The 23487-nt window shown below is 41.8% G+C and overlaps 1 protein-coding gene across 2 annotated transcripts; it reads right to left on the reverse strand.

Annotated features, from left to right (window-relative positions):
- Window positions 1-4293: 4293 nt before the first annotated feature.
- Elmod2 (ELMO domain containing 2) lies at window positions 4294-23487 on the reverse strand. Of its 2 annotated transcripts, none has more exons than XM_034522511.2 (9): window positions 23352-23487; window positions 22074-22221; window positions 19028-19056; window positions 14738-14835; window positions 13496-13625; window positions 10567-10700; window positions 8847-8915; window positions 8073-8206; window positions 4294-7734 (listed from the first exon to the last, which is right to left on the reverse strand). In XM_034522511.2, exons 2-9 carry the CDS (start codon window positions 22213-22215, stop codon window positions 7589-7591), a joined length of 882 nt encoding a protein of 293 aa, XP_034378402.1. In that variant the 5' UTR covers window positions 22216-22221; window positions 23352-23487; the 3' UTR covers window positions 4294-7588. The 2 variants fall into 2 exon arrangements, with proteins under 2 accessions (XP_034378402.1, XP_034378403.1); XM_034522512.2 differs by lacking the exon at window positions 23352-23487 and adding an exon at window positions 22606-22741 and having other exon boundaries at window positions 7451-7734.

Genomic DNA, 23487 nt, shown 5'->3' on the forward strand with positions numbered 1-23487 from the left:
ATCACTATTTACATGTTTGCTTTAATGGTTTAAAAAAATGACATTTTAATTCGTGCTATGTGTGCATGCGGGCACACTAATACCACAGTGTGCATGTGGACATTTGGGAACAACTTGCCAGAATCAGGTCTCTCCCATCATGTGAGTCTTGGGATCAAACATAATTCAAGCATAAGCATAAAGGCTTAGTTTATGCTTAGATACTTACCTTTACCCTCTGATCCATCTCACTGGCCCTTAAATTTTAGAAGATATTTGTGTGTGTGTGGGGGGGTGTCTTTCTACATGTTGTCTGTGCATCATGTATGTACAGTGTCACTAGAGGCCAAGGAGGTGGTGAGTTCCTTGGAACTGGAATGGTTGTGCTGGAAATCAAACCTAGATCTTCTGAAAGAACACTCAGTGCTCTTAACCACTAAGATATCTCTCCAGCACTCCCTAATGTTGTTTTTGTGGGTTTTTTGTTTTGTTTTGTCCCCCCTTTTTATTTATCATTTCTTTTTTATTGGATATTTTATTTATTTACATTTCAAATGTTTTCCCCTTCTTAGGTCTCCCCTTCTGAAACCTCCCATCCCATCCTCCCTCCCCCTGCCTCCTCAAGGGTGCTCCCTCCACCCTTAACACAAGAGAATGTTGAGCTCTTTTCAGATGGTTTTTCTGCATCTTCAACCATCATACAAATTTTCAAATACTAATAAGGAAAATTACATTGGTTTTATCCTGGGCATAAACTAAACTAAGCCATTATCACATATTTAAAATCATCTGTGTGTGTGACATTATAGTTGAAATATTTAGTATATTTTCAAATTTGGTTTGCTAGCATTTAATTTAGGATTACTTCATCTAACACGTTTTCATAAAATCTATTTTTTTCATACTGTTCTTTGGGGCAGCAAGATTAGAGCAGCCTTATAGATTGCAGACTCTACATTATTTGTAAAAATTTTGGTTTTTTTTTTTTTAAGATTTATTTATTTTATGTATATGCATTCACTGTTGCTGTCCTCAGACACACCAGAAGAGGGCATCAGATTCCATTACAGATGGTTGTGAGCCACCATGTGGTTGCTGGCAATTGAACTCAGGACCTCTGGAAGAACAGTCAGTGTTCTTAATCACTGAGCCATCTCTCCAGCCCCCAATTTTGTTGTTTAATGTAGGACCATGAAAGGACAGCATGGTTTCTGGTCAAGCACTGGCTAGAGATGGTCAGAGATCCAATAGGTTGGAGACCTCACAGGTTTCCCTGCAAGGGACAGCATACATTTCGCCACACTCCCAGACTCCAGGCTCCTGACATAAGGCAGATCTCCATTGATCAGCATCTAACCCTTTCAGTCAAGTAGGACAACGCTCCCACTACCCACTCCACAGGTAGAGGGCGTGACTATAGGCCACAGAGCCTCAAGACAGATCTCCATATTCATGAGATACCTAAAGGCTAGAGGGCGTAGCCAATTAAGCTTTCCTTCCCAGACCCTCCAACTTGCAAAAGGTATTTAACCTCAGGCCCACCCTGAGAACACAGGGTACAGCTTCATCCATTTTCTGCCATGACAATAAATGTTGTAAGATCATGGACTACCTCTTGTCTTTGGGGCCCGATGTGAGGAACCATGGAGAAGGTCTTCAACTACCGAGGTGCTGCCTAACCTCCCACCAAGACCCAGCCGTGACCCAGCCAAGCGAGTCGCCATAACCAAGAGTCTCATTACCCCTTGGGACGCAGCTGGAGCTTCCCCTACCCGCTTCGGCAGCGGTCGAACCAACCCATATGCCCACTCCCCATCTCAACCTTTCTGCAGCCTCTCAGCGGCGCCTGAGAGCCCAAGGGCTGAGACCAGTCGGTCTCCAGCTGCCTCTTGGCCCCGGGGACCTCCAACCCAAGAGCTCTGGCCCACACGGGGTCTCAGTCTGTGTTCTTTCCACCCCAGAGCAGAGTCACAGAACTTTCCACAGCCCTGCATCTGCCCAGAGCAGTATGGAGTGAACTCAGTCAGCTTCTGCCCCCTGAGCTGTGGCTCCAGCTACCTGGGGCAGCAGACACATGGGACCCACAACTCAGCCCAAAAGAACCCACGCCCACATGCACCCTACAACACAACAGTTTACTACTATTTTTAAAGTATTACATAACTCACCATCAAGCAGAGTTTCCAATAGAAAGCTTAATTATTTCATCGATAGCTAAGCTTAATGGTTCTAGGGCTATCGGTTTGCCTTTTTTTTTTTTTTTTTTTTTTTTTTTTTTTTTTTTTAGTAAGTCTGTTTTAAAGAAATGTCTGTATTTCATCTAAGTTTCAAATTTTGACAGAATTATTCTTTATATTTTTTCATTTCATTATTAGTGGGATCTGTAGTAATGCCCCATATTTCATTCTTGACATTATTTTCTTCCCTTTTATTCTTGATTAGTTTCACCGGTTTATCAGCATTTGGGCTTAAAAAGCAAACTTTGAAACATCTGTTGGTCTTGAACCCCAAGCATAGATAAGAGTCAGCAGCCTAGGGCTCTACTTGGTATGGGACACACACACACATGAGGGAGAGAGAGAGAGAGAGAGAGAGAGAGAGAGAGAGAGAGAGAGAGAGAGAGAGAGAGAGAGAGAGAGAGAGAGAGAGAGAGACAGAGAGAGAGAGAGAGACAGAGAGCGAGCGAGCGAGCACTGGGCAATCCTTTATGATCCTCTCCTGCATCATGCTGTGCACACTCTATTCCAAACAATGCAGTAAGTCCCCCCCTTCTCTTAACCACCACTTATATTCTTTTCAATTGTAGTAGTTACATATCCAGGGGTATGTAACTGTATGTGGGGGTGGAGGGCAGGTCCTGGCTTTAACTGGTTTTGTGTACATATGCAATAGGGCAAACTGTACCCTCTAAATCAGCTTTTAGGGAGACCCCCCATTGCCATTACACCTATGTACAATTGGGCACATGCTTTATGTGGTTTGAAGGAGAATTTGCAGTTCGTAGTAACTGTTTTGGGGATTGGGGTTAGATGTGTCTTGGTAGAGGGGGTGTGTCACGAGGGGTGTACTTTGATATTTCAAAGCTCTCAACATTCCCAGGTAGCTCCCTTTGCCTTGTGTTTGTGGGTCAGATATAGGCTCTCAGCTACTGCTCAACTACCGTGCCTGCCTGGTTGCAGCCGTACGCTCGGCCATTATAATGAGCTAACTCTGAAAATGTAAACACGGCCCCAAATAAATACCTTCTCTTATAAATTGCCTTGGTCATGGTGTCTCTTCACAGCAACAGAACAGTAATTAAGAAAATATGCTTAACATTAAATGTATTAAGAAAGGAGTATGCACACGGAACATAGGCACATAGGCTTCTGTAATCTAAGCCTGAAGCCTGTTCATCAAGAGAAGCACCTAAACTACACACTTGGCAACCTGGCCTTTTTAAATCTTAAAGCCTATTAAAAAAAAAAAAAAAAAAAAAAAGCCCTGAACAAAAAAAAAACTGGAGTCCCCAGGACTGTTCTGAAGAAAGTTGCCTTGCAATGTTTAAAATCTCTGTACATCTTTCCTTCACTGTTAAGCTGCCAAGAACCTGGAAACACTTGGATTACTGATATCAGTCCTATAGTATGTCTATAATCTGTCATCCTACAGTATGTCTATACTGTCATCCTACGGTATGTCTATACTGTCATCCTACGGTATGTCTATAATCTATCATCATACAGTATGTCTGTAGCCTGTCTGCTGTCCACACTCTCATCTTTAACTCTTTTTGTTTTCATTCATTCTGCTCTTCTCTATGAGAACACTTGAGGGAGCTGTGCTGTCTTCAGTCTTCACCCTTTCTTTCTTCTGCTGGAAGTGGTTATAGTTAAAGTGACATTGAGGAGTGCCGTGGCAGCTTTACCGAGACTGCTCCAGGAAGAGTTTATTATTTCAAAATAAAATATATCTACAACAGAACATAGTGTAGTGCTACCTGAGTGTAAAACCTGAGTACTGGTATAAAACTAGGGACACTGTAAGGAAAAATGAGCAGTATGAATCACTCCTACCCTTGGTGAAAGCAGGGAGACATGGGATGAGTTCGGGTGACATGGGGGCTTCTTGTAAAATGAAGCATATTTGTAGTCTCAGAGCCACTTACTCTTAGCCAATAACATCTGATATAATTACAAGGTGATTTAAGAGTCACAAGTCTATGTTATAACTTACCTGTAACTTAAGTAAGAATTGTTTCCTGAACTCAAATGACTTAAATAGGGGTGGGGATGGGGTATAAAGGCAGTCCAAGCATCCACAGAAAGGCTTACAACAGTTTCAGCTGTGATTTTATTCTCTCACTTAACATCGCAAACGAAAGGACGTCACATCTCACACTATTGCTTTTACATGAAACTCAAAATGCTTGATGCAAAATAGACAAAACTTTAAGTTACCAACTGGTACTTTCCCTCAGGTAACACTACAGCTTAAATATTTGTCAATACTTTAACAAAACATAGAGCTACCCCACCAAAGTCAATGTGGTTGTTGGGTCCTCCTACATTTAAAACTTTTATCTCATCAGAAAATGGAGACAGAAAATACAAAAACACACATCATTATTTTTCTCAGAGTGTGAATTAGTCATCTTCACTTAAAAGCCACTTGTGTGGAGAGGCTACTCCATGTGAACATGATGACAAAGCCTCCCCAGATGCACCATCCTTCATAGATTAGAATAGAGCACCTATTCTGAGGATGCAGCTGCTGGTCCCCAGTTATGAGCACAAGAATAAACTATCACCCTCCCAGGCAAAACTCCACCTTCTATGCTGTTGATACCCTTCTGCTGCAGAAATGAAGAGCTGCTTTTCACACCCAAGTAATCATTTTTCTTTGAGCAAAACTTTTAATCAAAATCCCTTTCGCTGAATATTCTCAAGGAACAGAATGATATGAACAATGGTCAACATTGAGGGAAGAATAAAAGCTGTGCACATTTTCATAGAAAAATAACACAAATCCAAGTAGCTCTAAAACAGAAAGAAAGAAAAAACAAGGTAGAAATTTTTAAGAAAAAGAGTCTGATTTTTGAACTGTAAATGGTGCCATTTTTAAGTTCATTTTTATACCTAGCTGTACTGTTACATTTATTTACAAAGAGCCCAGTCTAGGTTCAGTGATAACCAAGTGTCTCCCATTTTTAAAGATTGTCTTTCAGAGCATCTGAACTGTTAAATGTTGTGGTTATATTTTTATGCTACTCTTGTCACTGGTAAAATGTCTTTACTGCCACATATACAAGAATCCATCTCCACATTGATTCTACTTGATCTAATCTAAAAGTAATGTAACTTTCTTGTACTTCAATGCCATTACTACCAATTGCTACATTGTAATTTTACTAGTTCTAGACACAGGACTAAACATCTAAACATTGGTTTTAAAACTGCATGACATTCTGATGTCTGCAGCAGTTTTAAAACGGACTGTGATGTTCCTTTCCTGTACACACCTAGCTCATCGGCCAGAGATTCCTGGGACATTCTAGTGTATAACTAGTGACAGTCAAACTCCCAGAATATCAGAACTTTGAAGCTGGAATTGGCTTACAGATCAGTTCACTATATAATTACCTGAAATGGCTAATGATGATTTTAACAAAAAAAAAAAAAAAAAAAAAAAAAACCCAAACAATATCTGTAATGTACAAACAAAAGAGGATTTAAAGACTGTGACATTAACCAATCCATGACAATATGTTCTTAGCATCATTAAAGTTTTTTTCAGCCAGGAAATAATTACTTATTATTATTGTTAATTATTATTTCCTCTTTCATACTTCAAGTAGTCTTTTTATTACATATGCTGATAAAGAGTTAAATCAGTCCAAGATCTAGGCTGCTGAAAGATTAAAATACATGCACAAGTACTTTTAGCACAAAAGTTAAAGACTAACACAGCTGCTTTCCACGGAAGACTTCACACTATAATACAGTGAACAAGAATGGTAAACATGTGCTCCTTGTTAGGGTTTTGCTACATAATACATCATAAAACCTGTATGACAAAAGATTTTTAAAAATGAAATTATTATATTACCAGGGTCAACAAGTCCCCTATAAGAAATCAATTATTAAATTCCTGTAATACTGAAAAGCTAAATCCTTTCTAGTATTATAAAACAAATCAACTTAAAAATAAGTTTCATCTTCCTTAAGGACAAACAATGTCAACCCATGCTGTGCAATGCAGCGCTACACAACACAGCAGCTGTGGCTCTCCCATGGGACATCTGTACCGTGTGAAGACAGACGTGTCAAAAGACATATACAAATTGTGACAAAGTAGCAAACTTTCCTTTATCACACAAGCTAGTCTTTAAGTACCTGATACTAAAAGATGTGCAAACATCACCATGTTTTAGGTTACACTATGATGTTATAAACTGGTTTCCACGGGACTTAGGCAGTGCTTCCCCGTCCAATTATCTTTCCTATCTTTAGGCTCTTTTAGTTTTGCTCTGAGAAACAATCTCTAAAGCATGCCAAGAAGAAACCACCCCATTAGAATCTCCTCACACACAATCCTCGACAGTACTTGCTGCCCTCCTGAGATTTTGGAGAATAAAGCTATACAAAAATGCACAGTCATGATCTAGGCTATGGTAGCACCCCATAGCCTGCTAACCCAGGTCCCTACAACATTACCCAGAAACACCAGAGTCAAATCAAGGGCAAGCAAAAGTGAACAGCAAGTCAGACACCAATGAAAGGGAACAGATGTCTAAAAAGCTCTAAGTTTTCTTCTTGTGTAAGTTTCAAAGACAGTTTTATGAAAAAAGAAACTATGTTTCAAAAGCAAACAGGGTTTTCTCAGCAGAGGCACCTCCTTTCTAACCACACAGGCAGAGGTTCTCCCAGTGGGGCTCTGCAGAAGGTTCCCTCCACAGTTGATAACAGCAAATACCGAACTGAAGGAAATGCCTAGAATCCTTAAATAAGACCGTGGGCTACTTATAAATGAGAATTTAATCATCAGTATTGCCATCCTCTCCTTTCTGTCAGTCAGTCACCAGAGAAATCAAAAGGAAGCCATGATTGTTTGCCTTCCCTAACAGAGCCACGCTCTCTCTGCTCTAAGGACAGGACATCTTGACAAGAGCTTGAGATGCAAAGAAAGCCTCAGAGGACACCCTGTGCTGATCTGCCTAGAAATAAAAAGACAAAGAGCATTCAAAAGCCACTTCCAGGGTGAACAGTAACCCTGCAGAGTTTTAAAACTGACACCAGCTTGGGAGCACCACACATGAAATGAGAACAGATTCGTGCACATTTTGATCAATTGGCTAAATATAAATATACCTGATTTATACTTTTAAACTAACAGGCTAAGACCCAAGTTCCAAACTGTAGTTCGTGTGACTCGGGAAGGGCTCTTTGGGGAACAGTGTATAAACAACTGTAAACATACACTGATTGTCCGCTAGCTTTCTTAAATAGAGTTTCTGAAGTATTTTTTGTAGGAAATTATATGAGTGTAGTTAATCAGATAATTTCTATAATAACATATAAATTCTGTTGTGTGTGCAAAACGTGGTAGAAAGTGAAGATCCACGGATGGCTCATGTCTTCAGAGTGAGCACAGCATTGCAGTCCATCAGGAGTCCTTTGATCCTCTCGTGGAACTTCTCTCTGTACAGGTTGAAGTACATAATACTTTCTGGCTCTTCCTCAAGCCAAAACTTGTCAAACTCATAGACAAGGTAGCCTGCAGGTAAAACACACAAACACATGTCCACAGGAGTAAAATCATCTATCTAGACCATCTTCAGAAAGTATACATGCATCTTGGGCCAGGGAGACGGCTCAGTGGATAAGAATGCTTGTCATGCCAGCCAGACAACCCGAGTTCAAATACAGAAGTTAATGTATCAAGTGCACTTAGAGATCATCTTCCATTATTCTCCTGGATAGCAAAGATCTTAAACAATAAAACGAGAAGCATAAACTCTGCACTTCAGAGGCATCAGGTTAAAAGCTCTATATTCTGCCGGGTTGTGAGTGAGCACTGCTCTTGGCCAGGTCCGGTTCTGACCCCATACTCACAGTAAAACTGGTGAAAGTGCTCCATTGTTGGTACCCCGGGGACAAAGTTGTAGAGGTGAAGCTTCAGGGCCTCGCTCTTCAGTAAGCTGTAAGCCATCTCTGTAAGATTGATTCCAACTATTGCATAAGAATACCTACATCAGAAACATCACCAGTTACACAGCTAGCCGACGGCTCACAGCACAAGCTTACAGCATGTCAAGAGCTCACTGATTCACCCAAACGGTCTCTGCTGCACTCCTCACATGGACTCACTTCGAGATAAACTCTCTAAACCCACAGTCAGAAAGATCAAAGTGTTTGTTTTTTGAAGGCTGTTATTTCTGAATAGAAGCTAAGGAGAAGAAATAAAAGGTCTGACCATGCAACATTTAAAAACAATAAGGGGTGGGACAATTACACATAACAACCTTTATTGTTCTAGTTATTATATTTAAAGCAATATAAAGTTAATAACAAGGGCTCAATTTGCATTTCCTTTACTGTTTTCAAAGCTAACTCTGATTTTCCTATTTCAATGTTAGTTTCTCCTTCTACTTTGAAATAGTTCTTGAAAGAAAAATATGAGCTCCTATCTTTGTTTTATAAACTGTATCATGTGATAAAATTTATTTTGGAATACATAGAACATTTATGATCATTGTTCTTTAAAATAGTTTATATTATCCTTTCTGCATTTACAATCATTAAAATAACATCATTTTAGGATCTGTTTTTAAGTACATACTCATTCTCACTTCAAGAGTCGAGTTTTTAAATGTTTGCCCATCTTACCCTAACTTGGGGTGATTTGAGCGGGAGAGAATCTGATGCGCTTCGCTGGTGTAGTTTTCACTGAAATACCTAAACAAGTCAAGGAAGACAATGACGTGAGATGTCCCAACACAAGCAGAGTAAACACCAGAGCAGGCGCTTGTCCCTGTCACACCAACAACCCTCTCTGCCACAGCCACTCCATCCCCACCTCAAGCCACCCTGATGGCTCAAAAAGGTTTCTGAGTCCAGATTTAATCGTAAGGAATCAGGCCTATTAAATAAGGAACACAGACAGACTGGCTCTTGGAAGACCATTTCAGCAGAGAAATCACCTACAAAGGGATGTCCTGTTTGCTTATAAAAGAAGAAAAAGCCCTCAATTTTGAAATCTGCTAACTCTCATCCTGTCTAATATGAAAGTGCAGCTGCTTGGCCTCTCCCCTTCACTATCTGTCTGTCCTGTGTGCCACAGCTGGAATGTGTGCTTGTCTGTCCCCTCTGCCACAGCTGGAGTGAGTGTGCGCTTGTAACACGCAGCTGATGAGCAGACCATTACTGATGGATGTGGATCCATCTTCACATCCATGTATGCTCTAAATACAGTGAAGAAACTGCTCGCCATCACAGGCTATCAAGGCCCCTTAGCAGCACAGTCTAGAGTCAGACTCTGTTAAGTTACTTAAATGCAAGGCTTAGGAGGATTCTCTTCCCGTGAAGGCAGGGAAGTCATATAAGTTCTTTAAAGATTACTGTGTGATTTATCTTCAGGAAGCAGAATTACATAGAACTTATGAAGCTTTAGGCATTTCCAAAACATACATGCTTTTATAATTTAAAATAGCATAGATCTTGGAATCTCATTGTGGCATATCCTTCCCCCAACAGCTCTATCTACATTGACCTAAACGTTTTTTCAGTATTAACTTAGTTTAGTGCAATTCAGATTTTTTCCACATTAAGAATTATCAAAAGAAATTATTGGCTTCCCATTCTCAACATTAGTTACAGTCTGTAAGTCACAATCCACAGATAAACTCAAAACACTATAGTCTGTAACCTGCATATCTATACAGCAGAGTGGGTCTCAACCTTCCTAATGCTTTGACTCCAACCATCAAAGTGTCTCACTGCTACTCCATAACTGTGATTTTACTATTGTTATAAATCATACTATAAATATCTGATATGGCACCCCTAAAGGGGTCACTGTCTACAAATTGAAAACCACTGGTGTAAGAACTCCATCTTCCAGTTGCTTACTGGAACAGTGCCGACTCTCAGTTGTAACTTATATCACATATTTGGGATTGTGTGCATGTAGCCTAAGTGCTGAGGGAAAGCCAAGTTGTTACAACATGATACTCGGGGGTTCAGGTCAGTGGCCAGAGGTAGTTAGGAGCAGGTTAGAACCTAACCTGGTTGATTCCCCAAATGGAATTAGAGCCCACACAGTGGAAACAAGAAGGCAAAACCAGAAAGGGGTGCTCATGACTCTTAAGCAGATGTCAGCAGTGAGGCTGGAAGGACAGGAAGGGGAAGGCACTGGAAACACAGGTGAATAACTACACATATACACATGGACGTGCATACACAAGCGACAAGCCCCTGAACACACAGTCAGTGAATGTTGCCAGCACATCAGCAAACATGCACATTATACCTAAGAAAACTTAGAGTCAATATGAAGCAACTGCAGAATTTCGTTCGGCCAAGGAAAAGAAAATTTATTTTCACTTACACAAGATTGATCAGTCCAAGTATGCCCATGCCTCTGAAGTCTGTTTTGGGATCATCACCTTGGAAACCAATGTCTGCCCACTGCTTGGAGATCCGGGCCTTCAACTTTTTCGTTGGCATCAGAAGACTCCAAAGCTGCACAAACATGCTTTTGTGTTACAAATAATAATGTTCTTGGTATACTGTGACATTTTCCTTTTCTTAGTTTATCTAATTCATAATTGAATAATTGAAGTTCAACAACCTTTATATGTAGGCTCTAAGACCAACAAGTATGTATTTAAAACACAGCTTATCCATTCCAACTAGAATGACTGCTGTTAAGAACCATTGTTTAAAAGCAAACACCACGGAAATCTAGAACAATGACCTGTGTTCCCTAACCAACACCTGTACACTAACATTTAATTCTTTGGGAAGGACAATCTTGGGGTATACAGACCCATATTTGGCTTGAATAGACTATGCTGTAATGCTGGGTGGTTAATCTTTAATAAAAAGAAAGAGAGGAGGAAAAGAAATAAAGAAAAATTAATTCTGAGGGAGGGGATGAGGGAATAATATTAATATAACTCAAGAGATGGGTTTGTGTGACTATTTCATAAAATTTTAGTTTTTAAAAGAAAGAAATGACTTGGTTAAATAAATATAATCTTTACCACTGAAGTTGTTATCAAGTAACAAAAGGTGATTAACAATTTTTCCCTTTGTTAGATAGTAATAAACCAGTAGTGAAAAATAATAAAGAAAAATTGGTCATTTTCAAGATCTGAGGTAAGTTATCAGACAAAACAGACTTGTACACATTGAATAAAAAACTGAAAAGCTTTGCAAAACAGAAATGCCTGCCCCCCTCCACCCCCATTTCATTATCACATCAGACACTGTGGAGCGGTGTCTTGTCACCTAATAAGATGTCGACCCTGTGGCCTTCCAGAATTCTGGCCTCAAGCTAGATCCTGTTATTAGACTGGGCTTTATCTTGCCCACTCTCTTAGGAGAAACGCAGGAAGCTTGCTGATGAGGAACGTGACCACAGCAATAAGGTTTCAGATGTGTGGAAAGCCACTACTCAGATTGTATTCATTTGTTTGTTCGTTTCTGGAGATGAGGTCTTGTTATGCAGCCCAGGATGGTCTTGAATTCTCATCCTCCTGTCTCAATCTCCAAAATTCTAGGATTACAGGTACATGCCATCAAATTCAGTTTTTAATACTCAAAATTTAATACCCATTATGGGCTGCAGCCTGGAGACTCTGATTTCACAAGGTTTAGATAAAAGTTCAGATCCAAACATCAGACACTGAGATCTTCTGAATACATCTTTGGATTCTACTTAAACTACTTCATTGCACTGCTCTGTCCCAGCAGGACTGCTGAGCCACGTGCTAAAGTCACCGCCATTCTACCGCAAGGGCTGAACTTCATCGTGGACAGCCAGGGCAAAGGTCCCTGGACAGGGAGCTAGGACATACGTCTTACTCCTGCAGGACAGCAGGTGTAACACTGAGAGCCTTGAAGCTGAAGGTGAATGAAGCCTGTGAGTGCTTGCCCAGCATGCGTTCAGTCACTCAAACAGGAGCTCAGTCCACACAACAGCTCCTCCTCAGCCTCAAATAAAGTGATGTTTTAGTTTAATTTTGCAGTTAGGTAAAAAATTTACATTTCCCCCCCCAAAAAGGTTTTGTTGTTTGTTTAGATTTATTTTATGTTTACAAGTGTGTTTTTGTGCAGTGTGTGTGTGTGTGTGTGTGTGTGTGTGTCACGCTTTCCCAGGTCAGAAGAGGGTGTCAGGTTTCCTGGAACTAGAGCTACAAATGGTGGTGAGCCAGCCACCATGTGGGTGCTGGGAACTGAACCCGAGTCCTGTGCGATGGCAGGAAGCACTCTTCAGTTCTGAGCCATCTCTCCAGCCCTGCTTTTACTGTTTTAAGCATTTTATCTTACTCAGATGTCCCCAGTGTTACTTTCCATAGAACATTTGGTTATATCGAGTCCTAACTCCAAGCGCAATATACGCTTGTGCTTTAAGGTAACTGAGTTCATGTGAGATAAAGCCGAAGGGCAAAAGGGTGTCAGAGGAGGGACATGGAGGGAGGGTCAACCAGAATTACGGATGCATGAAATGCCATAAAGAAACCCCTACTTTATGAAAATAGTGAGAAGAGAGAAGACCAGAGAGGACTGAAGGAGAAGACAAGAGGGAGGAGGGAGAGGGGACAGAATGGAAAGAGAATAAAAGTATGAAACAATGAAAGAAAAAATTAAAACTACAAATCCTCCTAAATACAGTGTTAACTGTGGCAGAAGATGGGTTATGGGCGGGAGGCAGCGCTCTCCGGCTCTGGTGTGTTAGCACCAAAGCAAGTCCGCCCATCTCCTCTGGGCCTCGGAATCCTTTTCCTCCAATGAAGGGCCACACTGGACAGTCGACAGCACTTGCTCTAGGCCTCAGCCTTTAGATATGGGTGCTACTATCACCCTCACACACTTACACAGCAGAAGCAGGAGACAGGAAGGTGCTCTCTCCTTTCTTACTGTGGCAATATTTGCTAACTAAGGAGTCAGAAGAGACACAATGCTGTGCAAAGGGCCATGCACTTCACAGCTTCAGTGCTGCTGAAGCAAGTCAAATCTCCACAGCAAATTAGATAAACAGGGGCCCTGAGGCCTGTGTGCCCACACTGTGCTTTGAGTCCAAAGAGGTCCTCTTCTGTGAATGGATAATCATCTCAGAATTAAAAGCATGAATGTGTTTTTCAAGATGCTTATCAAGAAGAGTTGTTGACTAACAATCTTTCCCTATGAATGAAATCTCACATAAATTCTTCAAGAGGCCAGCAAACAGGAAGCAGGATGAGCCTGGAGAGCGCGCAGCTCTCTCAGCAGATGCTCGCTCCGGAGCCCTGAGCCTCGAAGCCAGCACTTACCTTGAGGAGCAGCTTCTCATGCTGTGCATTGGCAGAATCATAGGGCTTTTTCCTCACATTCTCTACATCCTGGTAGAGCTGTTTATAGCCAGTTATCTGCAGTAAGCACGTCCTCATGCAGATTTGAAAACTGAAAGGATAAAATTATCAGTTCAAATCGGACCTCTCTATCACAATAAAGCAAAGCGGGGGGGGGGGGGATAACATCTATTTAGGAAGAGGTTTTTCACTTCTGATTTAACTCAAGATGCACCAAAGAGCCTCTTTAAGCACCCAAGGCTGTACAGAGCATCACTCAGGACTGTGATAAAACAAGGCCTAGACAGCCTGCACCACATGACTGACTCCATTACACTGGGAGGAAGTCACTCAGCACATTTTCTCCAAGATATCCACATATCCCCAAATCTCTACTGCCACTTAGCAACATCTCTAATAATTTCAAGTGCATACAAAACAACCTATGACAAGTTACCTCAGTTTCCCCAAGTACAGTATCTTGCTTTCCCTGGGGCTACATGCTTTCTACAGTGACTCTGCTGTAGTGACGGCACACTAACCTTTAGTTCCCAGGCTAGAGCAATTCAAATTTCAATCCATCAACAGTGTGGAATACCTTCAAGCCTAACCCTGTCTATGAAATGCCCTTCAGACTAATCTGCAAAGCACCAACTCCCTGCTGGGGTTGTGGCCTCTTACCCCAAGGGTTAATTTCCTAACTGCTGTCCCCATCCCCAAAGCCACCCGTCAGCTCCCTTACTTATGTATCAACTAATGTGAATTATTATATAACACAGAAGACATCTAGTCTTCAGTGTACCATTACTCGTCAGTGCGTCTATCATCTGTCTAGCCAGCTACTTGGTGACTCTTGTAGAACGAGAGTCCACGACCTAAGATGGCCAATGCAGCCTGTTCATGAAGGACAGAGAACAGTGTAAGGACTCAGGAGAACATGTGACATATACAGGAGGGCTACGGGAGGGCCTGACCTGAATAGCACACAGACAGACACCAAAATCTGAAGAGCAGGAAGCCCAGCTGCCAGCTATTTAACCTCAGGGACTAAGTGGGAGGGCCTGGAACTATAGCTGCAGTCCTGTGCAGTTACCAGCATTCTGGGCCTCAATGCTCAGGGGATGACAGAGCTGGGTTGTTTCACCCATAAGCTTTCTCCACCACAGTCCAGCTGTGCAGGGCTCTGCACAGCAGGTGGCATAAGTCACAGAGGGAGCAACACACCTGGTGTCTTTCTCGGGGCAGATATTCTTTTCCTTCATGATGTTCACTATACACCTGTCCAGCTCGCTCTCAGCGACCCGTGTTGCGTTCCGTAGGACCTAGTTATGGAGACACAGCAGGATGAGAGGAGTCTCTGAGGGCTGATACAGAAGTCCGTTTTGAGACATTTTAGCAACTTTACAAAGAAGATATTAAAATGCAAAAAGAAATCACACTTCAGATCTCCCCAAGAGCTGGAATCATATAAGTATTTGTGGTTTTCTAAAAGCCTCCTACCCACAAGCAATCATAATTAAACAATATATGATGAAGTCATGACAGTGGGAGGGGCTGGGAAGGAGGCCCACATAGTCAGGAGTCAGAGCAGGCAGGAGGGAGAATATGCTTGTGAAACACTATGCATCTGTGAAATTGTCAAAAAAAAGTTACAATTTTAAAATTAATTTAGAAAGAGGAATAGCAACAGGCTCTAAGAGCTGTCTTTCTGTACACCACCTCCTCATCCCCCAACCCCCCATCCCTCTACCCCTTGCTACATCCAGTTCTCCAGCACCCACTGCTGGCAGCTTCTCTTCCCACAATGTACGTGCCAACACATTAAGGTAATCTTTCTGTGTGGTCTGCTTCTGGTCTGTCTGATAATGTCCTCTATCTGTCTGGGAACCCATTTGAATATGGCCCTCTTAGAGGATCATTTGAGCTATCTCAGGCTGCTCTTTCTATTTCTGCATAAGTTTGCAGATTGAGCTTGTCAATGTCTTCCAACATATTCAATGAGATTTTGATTAAAAATTTCACAAATTCATAGGTCAATTGTGGAATTTGTATTTAGCAATATTGAGTCTTTTAATGAATGAATATCAGGCATTTTTTTTTTTTAACAAAAATTTCTCCATAGATTTTAGGACTGGAGACTAACTGTTTCACTGAAACTCCCTGGCTGCTTTGTACTCCTGGCTGCTATGGTAGGTGGCACTGCTTTTTGATGATCCAAAAGTGCAATGCTAATACAGACAGAAGTGAGCAACCTGTTGCCAAATATCTCAGTTCACTTATTACTACACAGCAGTGGCCTCCAAGAGCCCAGCACTGTCTATGTCCTCAGACCACATCTCTGTTAATATGCATAGTTCTTTCTGGACAACTATGTCTCATGTTTTTTCTTCTTCTCAGGATTTCAGTACAATGCTGAATAGAAGCAGAGAAACTAAACATATCTGTCATGCTCCCAACTACATGTGACAAAACCTTCAGTGTTGAATATCTTCTTGATGTCAGCTACAGACTGTCCCCTGGCAGCCTTTTCATGTCTTTGGTTTTAGTGTGCACTCAAAAAGGGGGTGGGGCTTCTTCCCTCTATTTCCCAGGACTTTCTGTTAACAGTGGCGTTGTTTCTTCCATAAATGTTTGGTAAGAATTAAGCCAGGCTAGAGAGAAACTCAATGGTAAAGAGCACTGGCTTCTTCTGCAGACGACCTGGCTTTGGCTCCCGGGACCTACCTGATGGCTCACAGCCACCTGACAATCCAGCTCCAGAGGAGCTGATGCCCTCTTCTTACTGTGTATTTATTTACTTCTGTGGGCACCAGATACGTACACAGTGCACAGACATGCATACAGGTAAACACTCAAAAATACAAAGGCTCAAACATTTTTTTAAAAGAGAATTAATTAGGCCAATGCTGGAGAGTTTTGCAACTATTTTAAATTAGAGATTTTACTTTTTTTCTTGAATATATGGCAACCTTCTTTAGATAGATTAATAGGTTCTTTTATTTTCATATTAGTTGATAAACTGTTTTCCACAAACTTTTCCCGTTTCATATAAGCTACAGGATTTACCAGCATGAAGCTGCTCACAGAACTTGTGACTCAGCTCTGGTGACTTATGTTCTATCTTTCTTCAGACTGGGAATCCTGGCTTTCTCTCATAATTCATCAGTGGCTAGAGGTTATTGACATTACTAATCTCTTTAAAGTATCGGCTTCTGAGTTTGTTGACAATGTCCACATTTGTCTATTTTACTAAGCCATTGATTTTTCTGACTTACAACTTCTTCAGCTTACTTTGGGCTCAGTTTCTTTTCAAGTTTCTAAAAGTACAAAGAGATTGTACCTTCAACTGGTTTAGGCTTTTAAATTTTGCTTTGGTGAGCTAAGCAAATGTTGATATATTGTATTTCCAGTTTAATTTTCTTTGTCTATTTCCACCAAATTCTTCTTGGACCCATGGGATTACTGTAATATTTACTGTCTAGACACCACAGATTTTCACATTTTAGCAGCCATTGGACATATGTTAAAAATAGTTTCTAGTCTGTAACTGAGGAAGTAAAACTTAATTTTTGACCAACAAAGAAGGAGTTCCACCTGTCCAACAGTCTATAACCCAACACAACCATACTTTGAGATCACCACTGGGGATAAGCATTCACAGCAATCATTAGAAATGCAAAGTATTTAAGTATGTAAGAGGGTTTCATGGATGCTTTCTCTCAAATTCTTGTAGTGTTCACTGGCTTAATTACATTACCATCAATATTATCAACATGCACCGTCTTATGTATGTTGCCTTCCTAAAATCACCATATGGGTATTGATGAGGGGACAAACAACTTGCACAAAGTCAAACACACAGGAAGTAATAAAATCAAAACAATTTCCAGACTTCTTTTCATGTAATAAAATATGGAGATAGTCAATGGAAATACCAGAACATCAGAATTATATTTTTCTTTTGAAAAAATGCACAAATTGCATATTTAAACTGACAAGCCCATCTCCATGTATTGACAAAGTTGCTTCAATTCTAGGCTTCAAGACAACAAAGCATGTATGATTTAACTTAGTCTTAGGCATTTCTAATTATTCTCTTTATAGAACAATAAAACACATCCATATTTTACTTTTTTGATGGCAACATCATAAGAATTCAAGTGAGATTTTTAAATAGCTACTAAATAATTGAAAAATTAGCCTATTATTTTGTTAATTTAATCCACTCTTGTTAAGTCATAAAACACTCTAAGCCAGCAGTTACTTCTCAACTTGTGGGTCAGTACTCATTAGGGTGGTATTATCAGACATCCTGCATATCAGATATTTACACTACAATTCATAATAGCAGTGAAATTACAGTTATGAGGTAGCAATGGAATGATTTTATGGTTGAGTCAGTACACAAGGAGCTGTACACAGCAACTGGGAAAGCTGCAGTCACTGCTCTAAGCCATGTTCAGCCCTTCCTTCCTTCCTTCCCTGTATCACTCTTTGCTTGTCTCCTATTGATAACGGTCCATCATCAACTTTACTACTTCTACGAATACTGAAAACCCTGGCAGAATCTGAACATATGGCAGTCGCCCAATCCTTGCTGAAATTTTCCAAATCTGATCCCCTGTCTATTTACATTTACCTTAATTTTACCACATATAAAATCCCATTAATAAATTCTGAGATCACAGACACTGCTCCAGCCTACCCTCGTTCTGCTGATGTGTGGGTTCAGATTCTGTTCCTTGTCCACCACAATTAGCAAAGGAAGTAAGTACCACATGTTCATGTGGAAACGGGGTCACCCTTCCCACCACTGGTCTATGTTTTCCTAACACTCAGAGTATTGTTACTTGCCAGGAGTTGGTGCAGGCTCTGGGGATATGGGCATATGCGACAGACACTATGCTTTGTGTTGTTTCTTTGGGGCAGGAGAGAATGGAGAAATAAAGAAGTAAAATTCTGTAAAAGAAAGAAAGAAAAAGCACGGGGAGTGGGGCTTACAATTCCATGTAGAGAATGTTCAGAGCGCTCAGAGGTCAGAACTGAATGAAACTAGAGCTAAACTAGTTAAACTGAGGTAAACTTTCATCAGGAAGAACGAACACTCTGGCCCTAGTGGCACACAGGCCTGATGGCGGTGGTGCTCTGGTCTGGAGCAGCAGCACAGGACAACAGCAGTGGCAGGTGCAACAGCGAGCAGTGGCAGGGGCCACTGGAGCTCTAGGGGCAGCACTGACGGTGTGCAGGCAGGTCTCAATGCATTCCCAGATTTATGACACAAAGAAACACAAGTTGATTTGCATCAAGTCAGTCTGTGTGAAGAAAACAGGGCTTCTTACAGAGAGAGCAGGAATAGTCAGAACACAGGGCTGTCCCTCCAGGCAGGGCCCTGACCTGCAGGAAACAAGCATCTCGGGAAGCATAATCCTGAAATCAAAGTGTTCATTTCAAGAAAAAAAAAAAAAATACATTTAGGTTAAGTTTTCTAGAACTAGCACTTTAATGTGCCCTTACCTTATTTTTGGAATATGTCAAGGAATTTTCTGAAATTTAAAAAAAAAAAAAGTTACCATTTGAACACATTTTCTGAATTACCCAAAATCAAGTAGTAAAAATATAACAGCAATGATAAATCACTTCCACCGTTTAAGGTACAATTTCCACATGAACAACACAACAATCATCTCAAAATCTGACAAGATAGAGAAGGTAGAACCATCTTCCCCCAAATGCAGTAGCAAGCTGGTGGCAATCTAGTTTTCCCAGAACATTGTGTTTCTGTGCAGACGGCCAGAGTGGGGGTGTTTGCTGACTGCTCTGATCTCAGAAATTCGTCTGAAGGCTTTATTCTCCACTACATTCTCTTCATCGTCACCTAGAACAGGTGGCCAGCAACTCAGTGGCACAAGAACAAAGAGCAAAGACTGTCTGGCCAACTCTCCTCTACCAGGCAAAGAGCAAACCGCCTCTGCATTCCTGGTTTCTGTTCCAAGAATGACAACATTTGTATTGGTCTGCTAAAAAAAGAAAATGTTTCTGGTATATTAAGAATGCTCTCCTTTTGAGAATTGTAAGAAAAATGCATTTTGCCTCAAAGTAAAGCTTTGAACATGCTCTTTCCCCATACTGTAAACAGCCAACCAACACAGACTGCAGAGGTCTGTGTCAAGAGGCACCTGGTTCTTCTGAGCAGGTGTATGTGTGCATGTGCACGTGTGTGTCAACAACTGTGTGTTATGCTTCATCTAGCCAGTGGCCACAAAACGCTCTGCCATTCTTCCATGTCATCCTGGGTGCAGGGCCTGCTGTCCACACCTCCCTCCCTAAAGGCATCAATCCCTCACTCAAGGCATTTTTGATCAACACAAAATAGGAGCTGGTTAATCCTTGGTTTTCTACTTGACACAGCATCATGAGCTCTGGCCTGCCCAGGTCTCTCTTACCATGCCTACAGTAACTCCAAACCACATTTCTCAACAATCTGAGTTTGAAGTCAGAATAACATTTTCAATTGAAAAATTGTCATTTGGCAGAAATGTGACGCAAGCCAAACTGGGCCCATGTATACCATAAACATTTCCATAGCTATACTAAATTAAAAAGAAACACATGCAATTTTTATTGCTATAACAGATCAAAATATTATCACTTCAATGTATTACAAATAGAGTTATCATACATCTTTACACTTTCTTCATATAAAGCCTTTGAAATCCAGTGGAACAGGTACAGTACAACTCAATTAACACCATGCATACTTCAAGTGCTCAGAACCAAGTGGCTATCACTGTGAGTCTGGACCAGGTCAAGTGTTCAGAACCAAGTGGCTATCACTGTGAGTCTGGACCAGGTCAAGTGTTCAGAACCAAGTGGCTATCACTGTGAGTCTGGACCAGGTCAAGTGTTCAGAACCATGTGGCTACCACTGTGAGTCTGGACCAGGTCAAGTGCTCAGAACCAAGTGGCTATCACTGTGAGTCTGGACCAGGTCAAGTGTTCAGAACCAAGTGGCTATCACTGTGAGTCTGGACCAGGTCAAGTGTTCAGAACCATGTGGCTACCACTGTGAGTCTGGACCAGGTCAAGTGCTCAGAACCAAGTGGCTATCACTGTGAGTCTGGACCAGGTCAAGTGTTCAGAACCAAGTGGCTATCACTGTGAGTCTGGACCAGGTCAAGTGTTCAGAACCAAGTGGCTATCACTGTGAGTCTGGACCAGGTCAAGTGTTCAGAACCATGTGGCTACCACTGTGAGTCTGGACCAGGTCAAGTGCTCAGAACCAAGTGGCTATCACTGTGAGTCTGGACCAGGTCAAGTGTTCAGAACCAAGTGGCTATCACTGTGAGTCTGGACCAGGTCAAGTGTTCAGAACCAAGTGGCTATCACTGTGAGTCTGGACCAGGTCAAGTGTTCAGAACCAAGTGGCTATCACTGTGAGTCTGGACCAGGTCAAGTGTTCAGAACCATGTGGCTACCACTGTGAGTCTGGACCAGGTCAAGTGCTCAGAACCAAGTGGCTATCACTGTGAGTCTGGACCAGGTCAAGTGTTCAGAACCAAGTGGCTATCACTGTGAGTCTGGACCAGGTCAAGTGTTCAGAACCAAGTGGCTATCACTGTGAGTCTGGACCAGGTCAAGTGTTCAGAACCAAGTGGCTATCACTGTGAGTCTGGACCAGGTCAAGTGTTCAGAACCAAGTGGCTATCACTGTGAGTCTGGACCAGGTCAAGTGTTCAGAACCATGTGGTTATCACTGTGAGTCTGGACCAGGTCAAGTGTTCAGAACCAAGTGGCTATCACTGTGAGTCTGGACCAGGTCAAGTGCTCAGAACCAAGTGGCTACCACTGTGAGTCTGGACCAGGTCAAGTGTTCAGAACCATGTGGTTATCACTGTGAGTCTGGACCAGGTCAAGTGTTCAGAACCAAGTGGCTATCACTGTGAGTCTGGACCAGGTCAAGTGTTCAGAACCATGTGGTTATCACTGTGAGTCTGGACCAGGTCAAGTGCTCAGAACCATGTGGCTATCACTGTGAGTCTGGACCAGGTCAAGTGCTCAGAACCAAGTGGCTATCACTGTGAGTCTGGACCAGGTATGTTCTAACAATCTTTCCTAGGACCAGTGAGCAGTCTTTCCATTCAGAAATAAGAGTAAGAAGTGAGAAGACTGATTAATGAGGCTCCAAAGTAGGAAACCAGGTAACTGACTCTTCCAGTCTTCACATCACACATTTGTGTAAAAGTTTCAAATGGAAGAGAGAATGATTTTCTAGTAAACAACTGCAAATACAATCTGAGTAATAACTGATACATTTTAAAGAAATCCAAAAGGCTCATTCTTTGGATACCTATGGGATGTTCTAGGAAATTTCTTTTTATATACAATTATTCAGTGTTTGATTCAATAGTCAGTAATAGAATGAAAAGACCTTAAAGACCACAAAACTTAAGAAACTCAGTTGCAGTGTGACTCACTCAAATCAAACCACCACCCAGTAAGCAATAAGAATTCAGTTACATTTTAATTAATCTTGAATTTTCTTTATTTTGAAGAACATTACCTATTCTGTAGGTCCTCTGTGCCCCTCCATAGGTGTCAAAAATTCGCTGCAGTTCACACTTGCCAGTCATCTGTCGTAAGATCCATTTCATCCAAAATCGGAAAAAGTGTCCATAGAAAAACTCCCACAAAGACAAGAACATGTTTTCCTGGAAAGAGGATATAAACACACAAGCTTAATGATCTCAAACTGGAATTGTAAAACTGAAAAATAAATTAAGTTTATCCAGCTCCGAAAATTATAATGAAATCTATTATTCCATTGAGTCTATTTTGTGACAGTGTTTAATCAATCAGGCAAGGAAATAATACACAACGGTTTAAATAATGATTAGCCAAATGGTCACTTTAAAAAAACGTAAAAAAGAAAAAAAAAAGGAGTCAAAAAACTGGCCAAATTATGTAACCGCTTAAAAGAATAATAGCCACCTTACATTTTTGCCAAATAATTATATTTAATAGTTTGGATTCCTACTTCCGTTTTTCAGCCCTTGAAACTTGGAACAAAGAAGTTCAAGAATAAAAGGACCAACCGAGCAACAATTTCAAATCTACCACACATCAGATGTGGTTTCCAAAGAATGAGCTCTTCTTAGCCTTGGTTGAGAGGGCGCCCAGCTGTCCCAGTCAGCTGACTCCAACAAATGAAAACACTACAACTGGCTTCCAAACTGAAGCATACAGGTTGGAAACCGAGCAGATGGCATCCTGACGAATTCATGATTTTTTTCAGTCAGTAGGTGAAGGGTAGAGACACCAGGAGGTTAAAAACAAAAGCAAAAACCTATGCACTTGATATAACTGAATCTTAAAAGAAAAACTCTTCGGGTGCTGAACGAAGGGGAGAAGGGATGCCGGGGACCGAAATGAAAACTCTCCTGCCTGCCTTCCAGCCTTGGGATTCGCAGACACACCCTCTCTGCGCCCGCCCCGGCCCGGGGAGCTGTCAAATTCGAAATCCCCGCAGGGCAGGGCACCGGGTGTCTGTGTCAGAAACGCGGATCAGGATCTTTAAAATGAGTCATCCCGTCGGCGTTTGTCAGGACGAAGGCGGCAGAAGTGCCAGGCGCCGGCAGGCCGTCCCGCCGGGCCCCAGGGCCTCGGAAAACCCAGTGCGAGCCCCGTGGGCACCGCGCCGTCCCGCCCCTCTCGTGCGCGGGAACGCTGCACAAAGCCCCGACGGCCCCGGCACCCTGCGGATTATCCGCGGGACGCCTGCGAGGCTTGCGCAGCCGCAGGACAGCAACTCGGGGTGAGAGAAAAATAAAACAGCAGCCACCTCACAGGAGCGGAAGAACTAGGGGGAAGCTGGCACTGCCTCGGTTTCCCCCAGCTGCAAACACCGGCAACGGAAACGACGCTCTACGTGAGCGCTCCCTGCGAGCACCGCGACCCGGAAGTCCGCGAGGAGGCTG

The sequence above is a fragment of the Arvicanthis niloticus genome, chromosome 18 (genome assembly GCF_011762505.2).
Source record: "Arvicanthis niloticus isolate mArvNil1 chromosome 18, mArvNil1.pat.X, whole genome shotgun sequence".
Classification (NCBI taxonomy): domain Eukaryota; kingdom Metazoa; phylum Chordata; class Mammalia; order Rodentia; family Muridae; genus Arvicanthis; species Arvicanthis niloticus.